We start from the raw sequence: 15,781 nt of genomic DNA, 5'->3' as shown, positions 1-15,781 counted from the left end.
ATACAACGAGTACAGCAGTGGGCTTAACACACATCCCTGCGGTGCACCAGTGCTGAGTGTTAGAGTGGATGAGATGATGTTACCCAGCCGTACCGCCTGTGTCCTGTCAGTCAGGAAGTCAAGGATCCAACTGCACAGAGAGGGGCTGATGTTCAGGTCTCTCAATTTCATGATCAGCTTGGATGGAACTATGGTGTTAAAAGCGGAGCTGTAGTCAATGAAGAGCATCTGTATATAGGTGTTTTTCTTATCTAGGTGTCAGAGAGCAGTGTTCAAAGCAAATGCTATCGCATCGTCTGTGGACCTGTTTGGCCTATAGGCAAACTGGTGTGGATCTAATGTAGAAGACAGAGAGGATGTAATATGATCTTTAACTAACCGCTCAAAACACTTTATAACAACAGAGGTGAGAGCAACAGGTCGGTAATCATTAAGGCAGCTCACTGTTGATTTCTTAGGGACTGGAATGATGGTGGACCTCTTGAAACATGCAGGGATAACAGATAGATAGATAGATAGATCCCAGGGGAAATTCAAGGTCTCAGCAGCATACAGACAACACAAACACATTCTTTAACAGCAGAAAGAGTAATTAAAGTATATAATATAAAAACACAACTAAGCAATAAGGACAGTAGAAGATAAAGAATATGCTAAATATACTAAAATACAAATTATACTAACTAAACTTAAATACAATATATAAAAATATACTAAAATACAAATTACAAAAATACAAATTATACTAACTAACACTTAATCTAAATCAATTCTAAAAACAGTATCCACATAGTGGTGATTAATCAATCAGAGGCGCTTGCAATGACTGAGGCAGGGACTGAGCCTGTGATTCTGCATAGTAAGGTATGGTAAGGTGCTCTAAGGTGCTCTGTGTGAATGAGTGTCATGGTGGTAGTGCAATGGTGATAGTGGTCATGGTGATAGTGCAAGTGAGTAAGTCCAACAGTGCAACAATGCAGAAATAAAGTAAAGTCTATATATCTATATATTTAACTATTTAAGAAAATGTATAAGTGTGGCCACAGTTCGGCTGTGGCATGGAGGGGGGGTATGCATATGTGCTAATGTGCTAATATAGCACGCAAACAGTGAGGCATAAAGACAGTGGTACAAGTGGCTAGTGGACAGACTCTATCTTTTCTCTTCCCTTAAGTGAGGCATTGAAAAGTTCAATGGCCCTGGGGACAAATTACTTTCTCAGTCTGTCAATTGTGCAAGGCAGTGAGCGAAGTCTCCAGCTGATCAGGCTCTTCTGCTTAACAATAGTGCAGTGGAGTGGGTGACACTCCTTGTCCAAGATGTTGATCAGTTTGTTCAGGGTCCTTTTGTCAGATAGTGAAGTGATGCACTCCAGTTCAGCTCCCACTACAGAGCCAGCTTTCCTTACCAGCCTGTCAATTTGCCCCGCATCCTTCTTCCTTGTGCTTCCTCCCCAACATACTACTGCATAGAAGAGGACGCTGGCAACAACAGACTGGTAGAACATCCTGAGGAGCTTACTGCACACATTGAAGGACCGCAGCCTCCTCAGGAAGTACAGCCTGCTCTGCCCTTTCTTGTAGAGTGCATCAGTGTTGGCTGACCAGTCCAGTTTATTGTCCAGGTGGAGACCCAGATACTTGTAGGTGCTAACCACCTCCACATTGACCCCATCAATGTGGACTGGTAGCAGAGTGGGCTTAGACCTGCGGAAATCCCCCACCATCTCCTTGGTCTTTCAAGTGTTAAGTTGAAGATGATTGAGTTTGCACCATTGCACAAAGTCCTCCACCAGGCTCCTGTACTCCTCCTCCTGCCCGTTCCTGATACACCCCACAATTGCAGTATCATCAGAAAACTTCTGCATGTGGCATGACTCGGTGTTGTAGCAGAAGTCAGATGTGTACAGGGTGAACAGGACTGGAGATGGCACAGTTCCCTGTGGCGCTCCGGTGCTGCAGATCACAGTGTCAGAGAGACAGTTCTTCAGTCTGACGAACTGTAGTCGCTCGGTCAGGTAATCTGTAATCCAGGTTACCAGGTGAGCGTCCACACCCATCTGCAAGATCTTGTCTCCCAATCTGAGGGGCTGGATGGTGTTCAGGTCTTGAGAAATCAAAGAACATGATTCTCACAGCACTTTTCCCCTAGGTGGGAATGTGTCCTGTGTAGAAGATGATGGCATCGTCCACGCCCACTTTCTCCTGGTATGCAAACTGTAACGGGTCTAGTGCATGGCGTACCTGGGGTCTGAGCATGCCTAAGACCAATCGCTCCATTGTCTTCATCACATGTGATGTAAGAGCGACAGGTCGGAGGGGTGCAACATCCAGTGATGGTGGGGGTACGATAGCCTGTGATGATGGAGGTGAGTGTTGCGCTGGTATTGAGGGGGTGTGGGGGATGGGGGATGGTGGACAGACCACTGCCATTGGAGCTGGAGCAGGGCAGTCAAACCTGTTGTAGAAGTGGTTCAACTGGTTCGCCCTGTCCAGGTCCCCCTCCACAGAGTTGCTGTTCTTCTTCAGGCCAGTGATAACCTTCATGCAGTCCCATGTCTCCTTCAAGTTGTTTTCCTGCAGCTTCTGTTACACCTTCTTTCTGTAATCCTCCTTCGCTTCCTTCAGCTTGAATTTGAGTTCCCCTTGCACGCGCCTCAGCTCTGCCATGTCCCCCTCTCTGAACGCCATCTTTTTCCTGTTAAGCAGGGTCTTGACATTGCTGGTTATCCAAGTCTTGTTGTTGGGAAAGCAGCCTACAGTTCTGGTGGGAACAACAATGTCCATGCAGAAGTTCAGGTAGTCAGTTGTGCACTGTGTGACCTCCTCTAAGTCCTCTCCAATCTGTAACACACTCCAGTCAGTACACTCGAAGCAGTCTCTCAGAGCCTCATCCGCCCGGGTGTCCACTTCCCTGAAGGTGCGTGTGGCAACTGGTAGCCTCTGTACTTTGGGCTTGTACATTGGCTGGGGATGAATGAGGTTGTGGTCTGACTTTCCCAGTGGGGGGAGGGGGTTTGCACTGTATGCATCCCTCAAGTTTGCATACATGAGGTCTATTGTCCTGTTTTTCCTTGTAGGGCAGTCAACATACTGGTAAAAATTTGAGTGTGGAATCCAGTGTTATGTGATTGAAGTTGCCAGAGATCACAAAAAAGGCGTCAGTGTGTTGGGTTTAAGCCTTGCGATTGTGGAGTGGATGACGTCACACGCTGTGTCCGGGAGAGCTCGAGGTGGAACGTAAAAACAGATTGCGTGCGAGAACTCCCTCGGCATGTAGTACGGACGGAGACTAACCGCTAATAACTCCACATCCTTACAGCATACAGTCTCCTTTACTGTTACATGTCTGGGATTGCACCATCTATTGTTAATGTACAGCACCAGTCCGCCTCCCTTCTTTTTGCCAGAAAGTTTACAGCGGCTACAGTGCTGATGCAGAGAGAGATTAAAGATGTCCATAAAGACCTCAGCCAGTTCAGATGCGCAAGCCTTGAGAACACGACCTGGGATGTTGTCAGGTCCTGGAGCTTTATGTGTATTCACCCTTCTAAATGATTTGCACACATCTCTTTCAGATAACTGAAATGGGCAGCAATCTTGCTCTAACAGAGCCTCTGACTTGATGTCATTTTCAAAGCGGGCATAGAAGGAGTTCAGCTCCTCTGCAAGAGATGCAGAGACCTCTGCTCTGACGCTCCTTCCTCTGTAGTCTGTAATTATCTTTAGTCCACTCCACATGTCTCTGGTGTTAGCAGCAGTTATCAGTCACCTGTCCAAGAGTTCGAATCTGAGTTAAGCCCATATTTTGAGAAATGCTTAATAGACCACAAACAATTTCAATTCTTCAACACGGACACCGTTATACTAGAGGGGAGAAAGAATGGGAAAAGATCTGGGCACAGTTCTTCCAGAGCTTCGTGCCAAGTAATAAGCGTTGAGTCGAGATGTTTGTGTGAATGAAACGAAGCGTATAGGCCATAGTGTGACATGTGTAAACCAATGGTGTAGAGATGACGCCACAGGGTTTTATTTAAAAGAGCCTACGTTTGTATGTAGGCAATTTATATTCACAATACTTAGGCCTACTAAAATAAATAGTATTTTATTTGTATTGGTTGTTTAGAGTAACGCAAGTTGGTCTTAACGCAAGTTTACAACCGGCAAGTCGGTCGGACTAAAAGGGGAAAAAAATAAATATTTGGGCCGGTTCTGAATTGATAGGGTCGGTCGGGTTACGGCAAACGAAAATATTTTTAAGGATGGCCTGGCAGTGTTTTTTTGCGCGTCTGCAGAAGTCAGCCAAATATGAATGTAATTCTTTGTACAGAAAAATAAAAATGACATGTAAAGCAGTTAATTGTCTACATTTGAGTACGGTTTTAGATTTGAAGACAAGTATAAGCACAACCTGTGTGAGGCATGGTCAGAAGATCATATTTGTCAAGTTTGGTGATGATCAGACAAAATTTGTGACCAGTGAAGCTTTAGATTCACTTTTGCTAAAATCCAATATGGCAGAAAATCCATCATAGGGTGTGTTGAACTTGGCTTGGTCCAAGGATTCCAACGGCACCTAATTTTTGAAAATCGGAGAAACGGGTCAAAAGTTACGTGTGTGAACTTGCGTCCAACTTTGGCCCATTGGTGGCGCTATAGTGCTCGAGGTGCCGACTTGAAACTCGGTGAAATTAATCATTGGACTGTGTGTAATTAGTGTGCCAAATTTTACAACTTTTTACCAGACGGTTCTATGGGCTGCCATAGACTTCCATGGCGGAATCTATCTATAAAGCAAGAAGCGTCTGTGTGTCCTAATGTCTGTGGCACGCATATCTCGCTGACCGTTTGTCAGACTGATTTCACTTGGCAGGTGTCTTGCTACGGGCATGAGTAAGTGCAGTGACGTTTTTTTTTAATAAGAAATGCAAAAGATATCGTTTAAGTATAAGTATATATACTTTTTTGATCCCGTGAGGGAAATTTGGTCTCTGCATTTAACCCAATCGGTGAATTAGTGAAACACAAACAGCACACAGTGAACACACAGTGAGGTGAAGCACACACTAATCCCGGCGCAGTGAGCTGCCTGCTACAATGGCGGCGCTCGGGGAGCAGTGAAGGGTTAGGTGCCTTGCTCAAGGGCACTTCAGCCGCAGCCCACTGGTCGGGGCTCGAACCGGCAACCCTCCGGTTACAAGTCCAGAGTGCTAACCAGTGGGCCACGGCTGCCCCAAATATATCGGTAAAAGAAGCACACATTGGCTTTCATCACTAGCCACTCCCCCTCCCACACAGCACTAAGCTACCAGTGAGGATAGAAGCAGGGCTTTGGCAGAACTGGATCAGTGTAGGTTACACGGGTAAAAGGTTAAGCGAGTGCAAGATGTGTTAACATGTCTGACCTCAACAATAAAGACCCCCTGTATGCGGTTTGCTTGCATAAAATGACTCCACTGATTTTGCAACAACACCCTAACACACACAGGTATGCAGTGGCTTTTCAAAATTACGTAAAAAATGATGTGCAAAAAACGGACACTTCAAATAGCCCAGGCTACTTTGGACTGTCTTTAGACTTTGAATAAGCAAACAACAATTCCAACTGCAAGGTCCTAAATTGAAGCGAGCGATAATGGTGCCGAATTAAAGAACGTCTCAGAATGCCACACATATAGCCTTGACTCAAAACAGCTGTTAGGATTGTGTTATTTTGATTTGTAAAAAATGTCACATGCAGCCGTGCTTAAATTCTGCTCACTTCACATGTATTATATTATTATATTATCTGTATTCATTATTGAATGCTTACCTGGAATTATGATTTTTAAAGCAGGCCTACCTGCAGGCATGTAATTGGGCTACAGGAAAAGCATGTTTGAACGGGCACTGCACTAGTAATAATAATGGGAAAACATAGAAACACAATGGGTGCCTTCTCAGCTTCGCTGCTAAGCCCCCAATAAGAAGAAAACTTAGAAACACAATGGGTGCACTTTGCAGCTTTGCTGCTTGGTCCCCAATAACAATAATAATAAGAAAACATACAAACACAATGGGGTCCTGCAGCTTCACTGCTAGGCCCCCCCAAAAATAATGCAATAGTCAGCTGTATAGACATTTTTGCACAGTCTAATGCTTTAATAAAAAATATTGATATTTGCCAGCAGTGGCGATACAATATATTCCGCAATTGGCGACACAATATGTTGATATTATGATATTGAAAGCACAGCTGTAATAAGTGGTGGATAACTTTGTCATATATAAGTTATTTGTTGTTCATCTCAATTAATCTGTCTCTCTCTGTCTATGCAGGTGGTAATAAACTGTGCCATTCCCAAGGGGCTGAAGTACAACCAGGCCACACAGACCTTCCACCAATGGCGTGATGCCCGGCAGGTGTATGGCCTTAACTTTGGTAGCAAAGAGGACGCTAATGTATTTGCCAGTGCCATGATGCATGCCCTGGAAGTGCTGAACTCTCAGGATGCAGGTAAGAGTTTTTATTAAATGATGGTAACATATGAAATTTAGCTTTAATTAGTCACCACACACTTTGTCTTTATATTGTGGAGATCATTTAACTTTACATGTTAGGGATGTCCCGTTACCATTTTTTTCAAACCCAGTACGAGTATTCGCATTTGTGTACTTAAAGATACCGAGTACCGATACCGATATTTCTACCACAAAATAACTAGCATAACATTGCAATGAATTTCCTTCTCTGCTCTGGTTGTTACAATAAGCCTAAAATAAATATAAATAATAATAATTATCAAATAGCAGGCTATTTCAAAGCAAAAAATAAACAAACAATTATGTCTAAAACAAGCCTCCTGGCACTGTCTAAATGAACCCTTATGTGCCCGACCGTTCTAATTTCGTTAAAATTTTAACAATGACCAATCGTCTAATATCTCAGCTGTCCAATCACTGATTTTATTTCTGAAATCTTCCCCGTAATGCTGACAACATAAACTTCAATTTGATATGATTGGTTAAGGGGTTTATGGCGCGAAATGTTTTAGATTTTTGAAGAGGAGTCATGAAAAAATAGTCTCTCACTACAGTCGGTACATTTGAAGTGGACAGCCAGACGCCACCTGCACTTCGTTGGAGTTTACCTCGACTGGGAACCACACAGCTGGATAAACTGAGGTAATATATGTTTTACGTCAGTTCTTGTTATGGTTTATTTTAATTTGTTGTCATTTAGTTATTTGTTATTAGTTATATCAGTTATTTGATAGTAATATGCTTTCTTATCAGCATCAACATTATGGCATAGCGGGGGCTAGTGCATCGTTGAACTTTAGCTAGCTGCATTACTCTGAACTGCTTGAAATATTCTCATTTGCTATTGCTACTGTCAGTTATTTTCATTTGACAGTTTTATTTAAAAACCTGTTAGTATATAACCTGTAAGTAAGTTTATTGGTAGCGCTTTAGAATAACTTTTAGAATAACTGCTTATTAGGTATTAACAGTGCATAATAAGCAGTTAACAATTCATTACTAACAGTTAGTTAACTGTTGTTATCCTTTAAAAACATTAACTAACTGTTAACATGCAGCTTGTAAGTGTTAATAAGCAGCCTTTTAAGTTACTTACAAACACATTTGTTAACAGTTGTAAGTGTTAACAAGCAGCTTGTTAATGCTTGTTAATGGTGTATAAGACAAAGAGGTGGATAACTAATACGCTTATAAGACCTTTCTTACCTATTTGTAGTAAATTTTGCAGCCCCCCAATCTAAAGCGAGGACCATGTAGCCTATAGTTCCACAAGCCCAACTTTCTATCTCTATATATACTGTATCTATCCATCTAGCTTGGTTTAGCTGTGAGAAATGCACCTTCAAAATTGCGCAGTGAGCAGGAATCGAACCCCGGGCTCCTGCATCATAGAGTGACTTGTTACTTACTGTGCTACATTCCTGTGCTACATTCCATTATTGAGGCCAAAAATATTAATGTTAATGAAGACAAAGGAGTGAAGGCAGCCAAAAGGCGGGCAGGAAGGTAATTGCAAAGTAAAAGATTCACTGAAAGAAAATGCCATGTGGTACACCAAAATCTATCTAAAATGTGGAGAATACAATGCAATCAAGCATTTTGGGCGATGTGGAGTTGCAAGCTGGCAGCAGATTAAATGCTCACAAGAGAGAAAAAGATGCAGTTTTAGACGTGACTGAAGCAAGCCAGTCGATAGGCCTAGGCCCGACCGTAATTGTAAAGCAATTTACAAAAGATTCACTGAACAAAAATGCTGATGTGGTACATGAAAATTTAGCTAAAGATGTGGAGAATGCAATGCAATCAAGCATTTTGGACGATGTGGATAGACAAGCCGACAGCAGATTAAATCCTTGAGAGAGAAAAAGATGCGGTTTTAAAAGGATGTGCAGACCGAAGCTGCAGCAAACAGGTGATATTTAGAAATAAAAGTCCCTCAACTCTAGCCATCATAATGCGAGAAATTCCCACAGATTTTACAGCGCTGTCTGACATTAATCTAATAATGGAGCGGCCTGAATGCAGGACTATTGACTGGACAGACCAACTCTAACTTCAATTGAACCCCATGCAGAGACACACACACGCGCGCGCAGGACCACTTTGGGGCTGCCTCTTTCTCTCGTTGCTCTCTCTCTCTCTCTCAGCAGGATTTGTCACCGCTGAAGTCAAATTATAAGTTAAATTATAATAGGTGCGCCTTCTGCATCAAACGCTATCGACAAACGTTTAGCGATCAGGAACCGTCAGGAATTTTGCAAACACAGAAGCATGACAGCCTATAACGCGAGAAAACATGGATGTGTTCTCCATTTGAGGAACGTTATAATCGATTGCGGACGTGAACAGACGACTACAGACATGGAGCGCATAGTAAGCCTACTTTCACTTTATGTGCATATTCATTACATGAAAGATAATTGGTAGCAAAACAGCGATCAGCTATAGGCCTTTATTTCTTGCGTTTTATTGTGAGACATAGGCCTACTTTTCGTTTGGAGCGGCATACCGGTAGGCTATCAAAAGCAGAAGATGTTCAATTTGAGATTTCATTTACGTTTGGACTGTTTGATTATATTGCTAAATATCGGGACTGATGACCACTGAAATCTGTGGGGTATTTAATGGTTCACTATTAAGTTTCATGTATGAAAGAGTGTCGGGATTTCCATCCGCTTATTGCGAGATAAGGCATCCGCTTTCATTCATTCATGGAACGTGTGCTGTGCTGCAAGGGAAACCGTATTCCGTATAGCCAAAGAGGTCTAAGAAAATTATGCATTTAGTTTTTTTTATAAAATTCGTAGGCTGATGCCTGGTAGCAACAATTGTGTTTAAATGTTATTGCTTCAGCCTCTAGCTCAAAAAGGGGCTGCGTGCGGCTGGTAGCTTGAGAGCAACGTGTTGGAGACTCATGGTGTGGGACAATGACTTTTCATTGGCAACAATATTAAACCAACCAACAATATAAATTATTAAGAAGAGCTCTTTTATGAGTTAAATTGAAACAAAATTATACTGGCTTTTATTTGTCCGAATCTGAGGCCCGGCTGTAAATAGAATCCCGGCCATTTGAGGATTTAAGTATACTGTAAGCATAGCACAAGCACTAATCTCTGACTGAAAGTGCACAGGACTTGTGCATTTGAGAGCGCTCTCTCTAGGCTGTAGAGATGGTAATGTTTCATGATGGTAATGTTTCATGTAGGGTTCATGTCAGTTAATATAAATTAACATTTAAAAACATGTTCAATTATATAATTTTTTTCATATATAAGTCGCACCTGACTATAAGTCGCAGGACCAGCCAAACTATGAAAAAAGTGTGACTTATAGTCCGGAAAATACGGTATGCACTGTTAATACCTAATAAGCACATGTTATTCTAAAGTTACCAGTTTGTTTTCTAGTACCAATATGCTTGTTAGGGAAGCATATTGCCAAGTCATGTATAGCATACCAAAGCTGAATAAATTCTATGTACGCTGCGTTTCTAAGTTGCGTTACGTTCTCTGACATGAAATACATTTTTACTCCTCTCCATATGTAGTTATTGAAAACAAGATGTGAAATCACAGATTCTGTCAGAAATGTAATTAACTTATTGCCTTTCCTTTGGTTGTTACATCACTAGGCAGTCTGTAGTGAACTATTTTAGCTTGCCAACCTCTGTGTAAATGACAAACATCAGATGTTCTTGTCTGAATATTTTCTAAGATGGCATGACTTGAAATAGACGATAGCTATTCTGCTTCGCTCAATATGTAGTTAAAGAAAACATTATGTGATCACATATTCTGTCAGAAATGTCATTATTGCATTTCAGCAGTTAGTTACTAGGTGACCTGTAATCTGTCTTTATCTTGATGCCAGCCAGGCAATCAGATTTAGGGTAGCTAAACCCATGTGTAATAAAAATGACTTTTCATACTTCTAAATATTGAGATAGGCTATCTCTTGTGTGTATGTGCATACACGCACACATCTGCAGTTTTGTGATTTTATTTTTTAAATTAATAAAAGTATTACATTTGTATGATTTTGCTGTTGTTTCAGATGGAGGATGACGAGACCTATACAGAACTTCTCACAAGCCTGAAGAGGAAGAGGTAGCTGACTGCTGATGAGCTTACACTCACAATGCTGAAGACCATGAGGGGATGGAGGAAGAAGGTATAGATTTAGGTGGTGTGCGTAGGGTTGTGCAGACTGCCACTATAACACTGTGTGAAATAGACTTTTTATGTGTTTTTTTCTCACGTTATTGTCTCAAGCTTGTGTGGTTTTACCAACTGGAAGTCAAAGTCTGCTTTATTGTCAATTTCTTCACATGTCAAGACATACAAAGAGATCGAAATTATGTTTCCCACTATCCCACGGTGGAGACGAGACATATTTTACCAATTAGGTCCACAGACAAACATAACATTCAAGTAAACATTCAAGTAAACAATATAAAAAGTAAAAATAAGAAGGCACATACAATGAAGAAATAAGAGCAGCAAAATTTGGGTTAAAATTGTGCAATTGTGCATACAGTAGACAGTCAATATAATAGTGCAAAAGTCAGGCCAATAAATGGCTGAGGTAGTTCTGTTTGACCTAAGTATGCAAGTGGCATAGTGGTGCAAGTTATGTAAGAGCAGCAGAAGTGTGTTCAGAAGTGTTTTCAGGACAACAGGACAACAACAACAAGTTGCAAAGTGTGCAAGTGTACAAGTGGAGTAGTGCAAGGCAGCCATTGTGGGTCCAAAGTCTAGGATGTTATGTAGCTGAGGGTGGAGGGGGAGAGGGGGGGGGAGAGTTCAGCATCCTAACAGCCTGGTGTATGAAGCTGTTGGTGAGTCTGGTGGTGCGGGAGCGCAGGCTTCTGTACCTCTTCCCAGAGGGCAGTAGATCAAACAAATTGTGGCGGGGTGACTTGCATCACTCACAATTGTGGTCGCCTTGGCTTGGTGAGGTGGGAGGTGTAAATGTCCTTCAGGGAGGGGAGTGAAGCACCAATAATCCTTTCAGCTGTGTTCACTATGCGCTGCAGGGCTTTCCTGTTGTATTCAGTGCAGCTTCCGCCCCACACAGCGATACAGCTGGAGAGGATGCTCTCAATGGTGTCTCGGTAGAATGTGGTCATGATGGCTGGTGGAGCACTTGCTCGCCTGAGTTTTCCATGAGAAGTACAGGCGGGCTGAGCTTTCTTAGCCAGTGATGCAGTGTTGGTGGTCCAGGAGAGGTCTTCACTGATGTGCACCCCCAGGAATTTGGTGCTGCTCACTCTCTCCACCACAGCACCGTCGATGGTCAGTGGCAGGTGTTGGGTGTGACACCTCCGGAAGTCAACAACAATCTCCTTGGTCTTGGTGACATTCAGCAGGAGGTTGTTGTCCCTGTACCACGTGGTCAGAAGGTCGACCTCCAACCTGTATTGAGTCTCGTCGCATTCGGTGATGAGACCCACCAGAGTTGTGTCGTCAGCAAATTTCAGAAGAAGAGGTGGGAGCTTGTGCTCAGTAGGCCGTCATATGCAAACAGTGCAGAGGCATGGGACAAAGAGACCCCAGAAGAGTTTCACAGGTTTCTGGGATTGATCATTTACATGGCGTTCACTTCCCTCCCTAATATCCATTGCTACTGGAGAACCAAGTCTCTTCAGGGATCACGGGCCAAATTGGTTTATGTTGTGTAAGTGTTTTAAGGTTTTGGCTGCTTTGCATGTAGTAGATCCAACCACAGAAAACAATCAATATTGTCTTAGGAAACTGCATTATTTGAAGGACCACCTCAAAAATAATGTCTTGGGGACCTGAGGTGGCGTAGAATACAGGGTAATGGGTAACACTTTATAATAACTACACACAATTCATCATTATTAGGCTTTTGTTAATTATTAGTTAATGGTTTGTTCATCATTAGTAATTTCTTGTTCATACATAATGTATCATCAGTAAAGCATTTGTTCACACAGTTGCACATGGAGGAACTGATGTTCAGGTCTCATTCATGATGAGCCTAGATGGTACTATGGTGTTGAAGGCGGAGCTGAAGTTGATAAAGAGCATCTGTACGGACGTGCTGTTCTGATCCAAGTGAGAGAGAGCAGTATTCAAGGCCAAAGCTACAGCATCATCTGTAGACCTGTTAGACCTAAGCAAACTGGAGTGGGTCTAATGCAGTAGTCAGACAGGATGTAATGTGGTCTTTGACTAAGCTCTCAAAGCACTTCATCACAACAGAGGTCAGAGCGACAGGGCGGTAATGATTTAGACTTGATGGTTTCTTAGGGACTGGGATGATGGTCGCCCTCTTAAAGCATGTGGGGACGACAGACTGTAGCAGTGAGAGGTTGAAGACATCTGTGAATACCTCTGCCAGTTCAGAAGCACAGGCCTTAAGAACACGCCCCGGGTTGTTGTCAGGTCCTGGAGGTTTATGTGCATTCACTCTTCTGAAGGTTTGCATACTTCTGTCACAGATACCTGAAAAGGGCAGCAGTCTTGCTCTAACAGTACCTCTGACCTGATGGGTGTCTCAAACCGGTCATAGAAAGATTTCAGCTCCTCTGCAAGACAGACAGAGCTTGCATCTGCTCTGTGGCTTTTTCCTTTGTAGTCAGTGATGGTCCTTAACCCACTCCACATATCCCTGGTGTTGGATCCTGTGTAATATGACTCCACTTTTTCTCTGCACTGTATCTTGGCCAATAAAATGGATTTGACTATTTTGTACTCACTAGGGTTACCAGAATGATAGGCTGCTGTCCGGGTGCTAAAGAGACCTCTCCATTCACCCATGGTTTCTGATTAGGAAAAGTTTATACAGTCACTCGCGGTACAACTTCATCTATGCATTTGCAAATGTATTAGGATACAATTTCAGTGTAATCATTGATGTTATCCCCGGCAGACTGAACCCTTTCCCAGTCTGTTTTTTGGAGACAGTCACGCAGTGTACAGTGGACAGTGGGTCCCAGGTGGCCACCTCATTCAGGCTTTCCGTGATTCACACAGCTGCGTGAAATGTATTACGACTTATCGCCACGAGGTGACAGCTTAAGTCCGCTGTAGCATTGCCGATAAACAGGGCAGTGGGCTGCATTCAAAAGCGTTGCAAGCGGCAGTGTGATTGATATTGTAAGCTACAGAGCGATACTTAAGATCACATCATTGAAGTCATACAGTAGACTAGGCTAAATCAGAGCCTACTTTTTTATCAAGCAGGGACCAAAGATGATGGCCTTTGGTGAACAGTGTAGGCCTAGAAGAAATATGTAGCCTAAGTTGTCATGAGTTTAATGCAATGCTGATATTGCAGCAGATTGTTTAGGCTTTTTTTTTCAATTCAGTTTTAGGCCAATGGCCCTGTCTTTTTGCAGTGCAAAGTTGTACATTTCTGTGGGTCGTTTTCTTTAATTTAGTTGAACTTGTATGTATGTGAACTTGTATGAAATATGCCTGTCCTGCCCTAATAAAGAAATATTTGTTTAACTTCGAGTGATTATTCCCGTTTGCAGCCGCTTAATCTCAACAGCGACAAATGGATTTCGTTTAACATAATGGTTCAGGAATCTTTCAATGGTTTAAGCCTACTTTATCAGATTTCATTAGTTTTTATAATGGAGTTCTGTAAAAATATATTGGTTTTTATAAGGGTTGCCTAGATTTTCAGAAGTCAAGTCAAAGACTCCACCTGGCATTTCATATAGCGCTGCAGCAGATTTCACGCACGCAGCTTACTTGATCACTCAACAGAATTGATAATTGCCAGCAAACGGTGTTGATAATGGACATAAACTGTGCAAGGATTCACTCTGGCCTCCCTACATCTAGGGCCAATCCTATATAAATATTAGCTTTTAGTGTTGCACGATTTCTTTGTAGTACATTGTTTCTTAAAGGTGCCATGTGTAAGAATTGAGGTAAAAATATCCCAAAAAATGAGCTGCATGCATCAAAATAATGAGAAGAGATAAGGGCGATGAGGTCATTAAAAAAATGACAAGGTATAGTGCTGCAGAACACGCCCCGGGATGCATTACTAGCCACAGCCCGACTTTTTTTGTCATTCTTATTGACTGTAACATTTGCTTATATCCGAATAAATGGTTTATTCGTATAGAACAAATAAAAATAAACCATTGTGTCGGACTTTATTATTAGTTTTAGTAGTAGTAGTCATACTTTTATGTTGTTGGTGAGAAAGAGAATGTGAATTCTGTCAACATTCTAAATCCCGTTTCCTGCATTTATTTACACTTTTGTAAATAGAAAAAAAATGAAGGATGAAGGTGAAGGATATTTCAATTCAGTCTTTTTGTTAAAAAGCCCACAACTTGCTGAACATGTCATACACTATTTTTTTTCCTCTATCTTGTTAAAATTAATTTTTTTGTGAATGAAATGAAATTTTGACAAATTTTGGATATACATTTGGAGGGGATTTTCAAAGACTGTTCATTACTATATCAACATTACCATATGTATTTTACTTCATTTCATAGAACTGATCCTTCTGATTACAATGGTATGTATATCATATTGATGGTATGTATTATACTCAAGAAATAATAAAAATGGAATTTTCTGCACGGGCACGAAAGGGTTAAACAAAATATTAACTAGACTATTTTGCACTGTCTCTCACTAAAATCTGAAAGGGCAACAAAACATGATCCCACGTAGATACCTTTGTAAAATTGGTGTGGCTCCTTTAAGTGCGTGGAATGAGTGGCTACTCAATGAGAGAGGAAAAGAGAGAAGATGCTGCTGCAGAGTCCGTCTACTGATTGCTGCCTAAGGGCAATTCCACGGAAAATTGACTTTTTTCACATCCATAACGCCAGTGAAATCCCTTGGCATTTGTATGATGTAAATGATAATTCATTTTTTGTCCATTTATTTTCATGTACATTCTTCAGCCAAAAATAGCAAATGCTCAAATTTCATGTAATCATTCACATCATACCATACCATCACATTTTATTGCCGTGATGGATGTTACAAAAAACATAATTTTCCATGGAATTGCCCCTAAGCAGAGTTGGTGAAGGAGATTTGCATTGTTTAATCTATTGGCCATTGAGGAAAGCGGTGATTTCTTGCACAATGTCTTCTGCCTGTTACTCATGACCTACAGCTGAAGTGAATTGGGTGCTGACTTAAGTCTTGGAGCATATAACACTATTGATAAAGGTGTTTAAGAGACTTATTAAAAACATAATCTGCTCATCCATCCCCAACACTAGTGACCCACTGCAATTTGCTTAC

General features: G+C 41.7%; 1 protein-coding gene across 6 annotated transcripts in view; it reads left to right on the top strand.

Moving 5' to 3' along the window:
- Positions 1-15,781, top strand: part of enah (ENAH actin regulator) — a 237,346-nt gene that overhangs the window by 88,101 nt on the left and 133,464 nt on the right. For all 6 annotated transcript variants that reach the window (XM_048249978.1, XM_048249976.1, XM_048249977.1 and 3 more), the window contains one exon: positions 6,318-6,495. In XM_048249978.1, the coding sequence (XP_048105935.1) occupies positions 6,318-6,495 (178 nt within the window). The remainder of the gene's footprint in view (positions 1-6,317; positions 6,496-15,781) is intronic.

Source organism: Alosa alosa, chromosome 8, assembly GCF_017589495.1.
Source record: "Alosa alosa isolate M-15738 ecotype Scorff River chromosome 8, AALO_Geno_1.1, whole genome shotgun sequence".
In the NCBI taxonomy this organism is placed as follows: Eukaryota; Metazoa; Chordata; class Actinopteri; order Clupeiformes; family Clupeidae; genus Alosa; species Alosa alosa.
The sequence above is the reverse complement of the archived record's forward strand: the minus strand, read 5'-3'. Positions and strand labels throughout refer to the sequence as shown.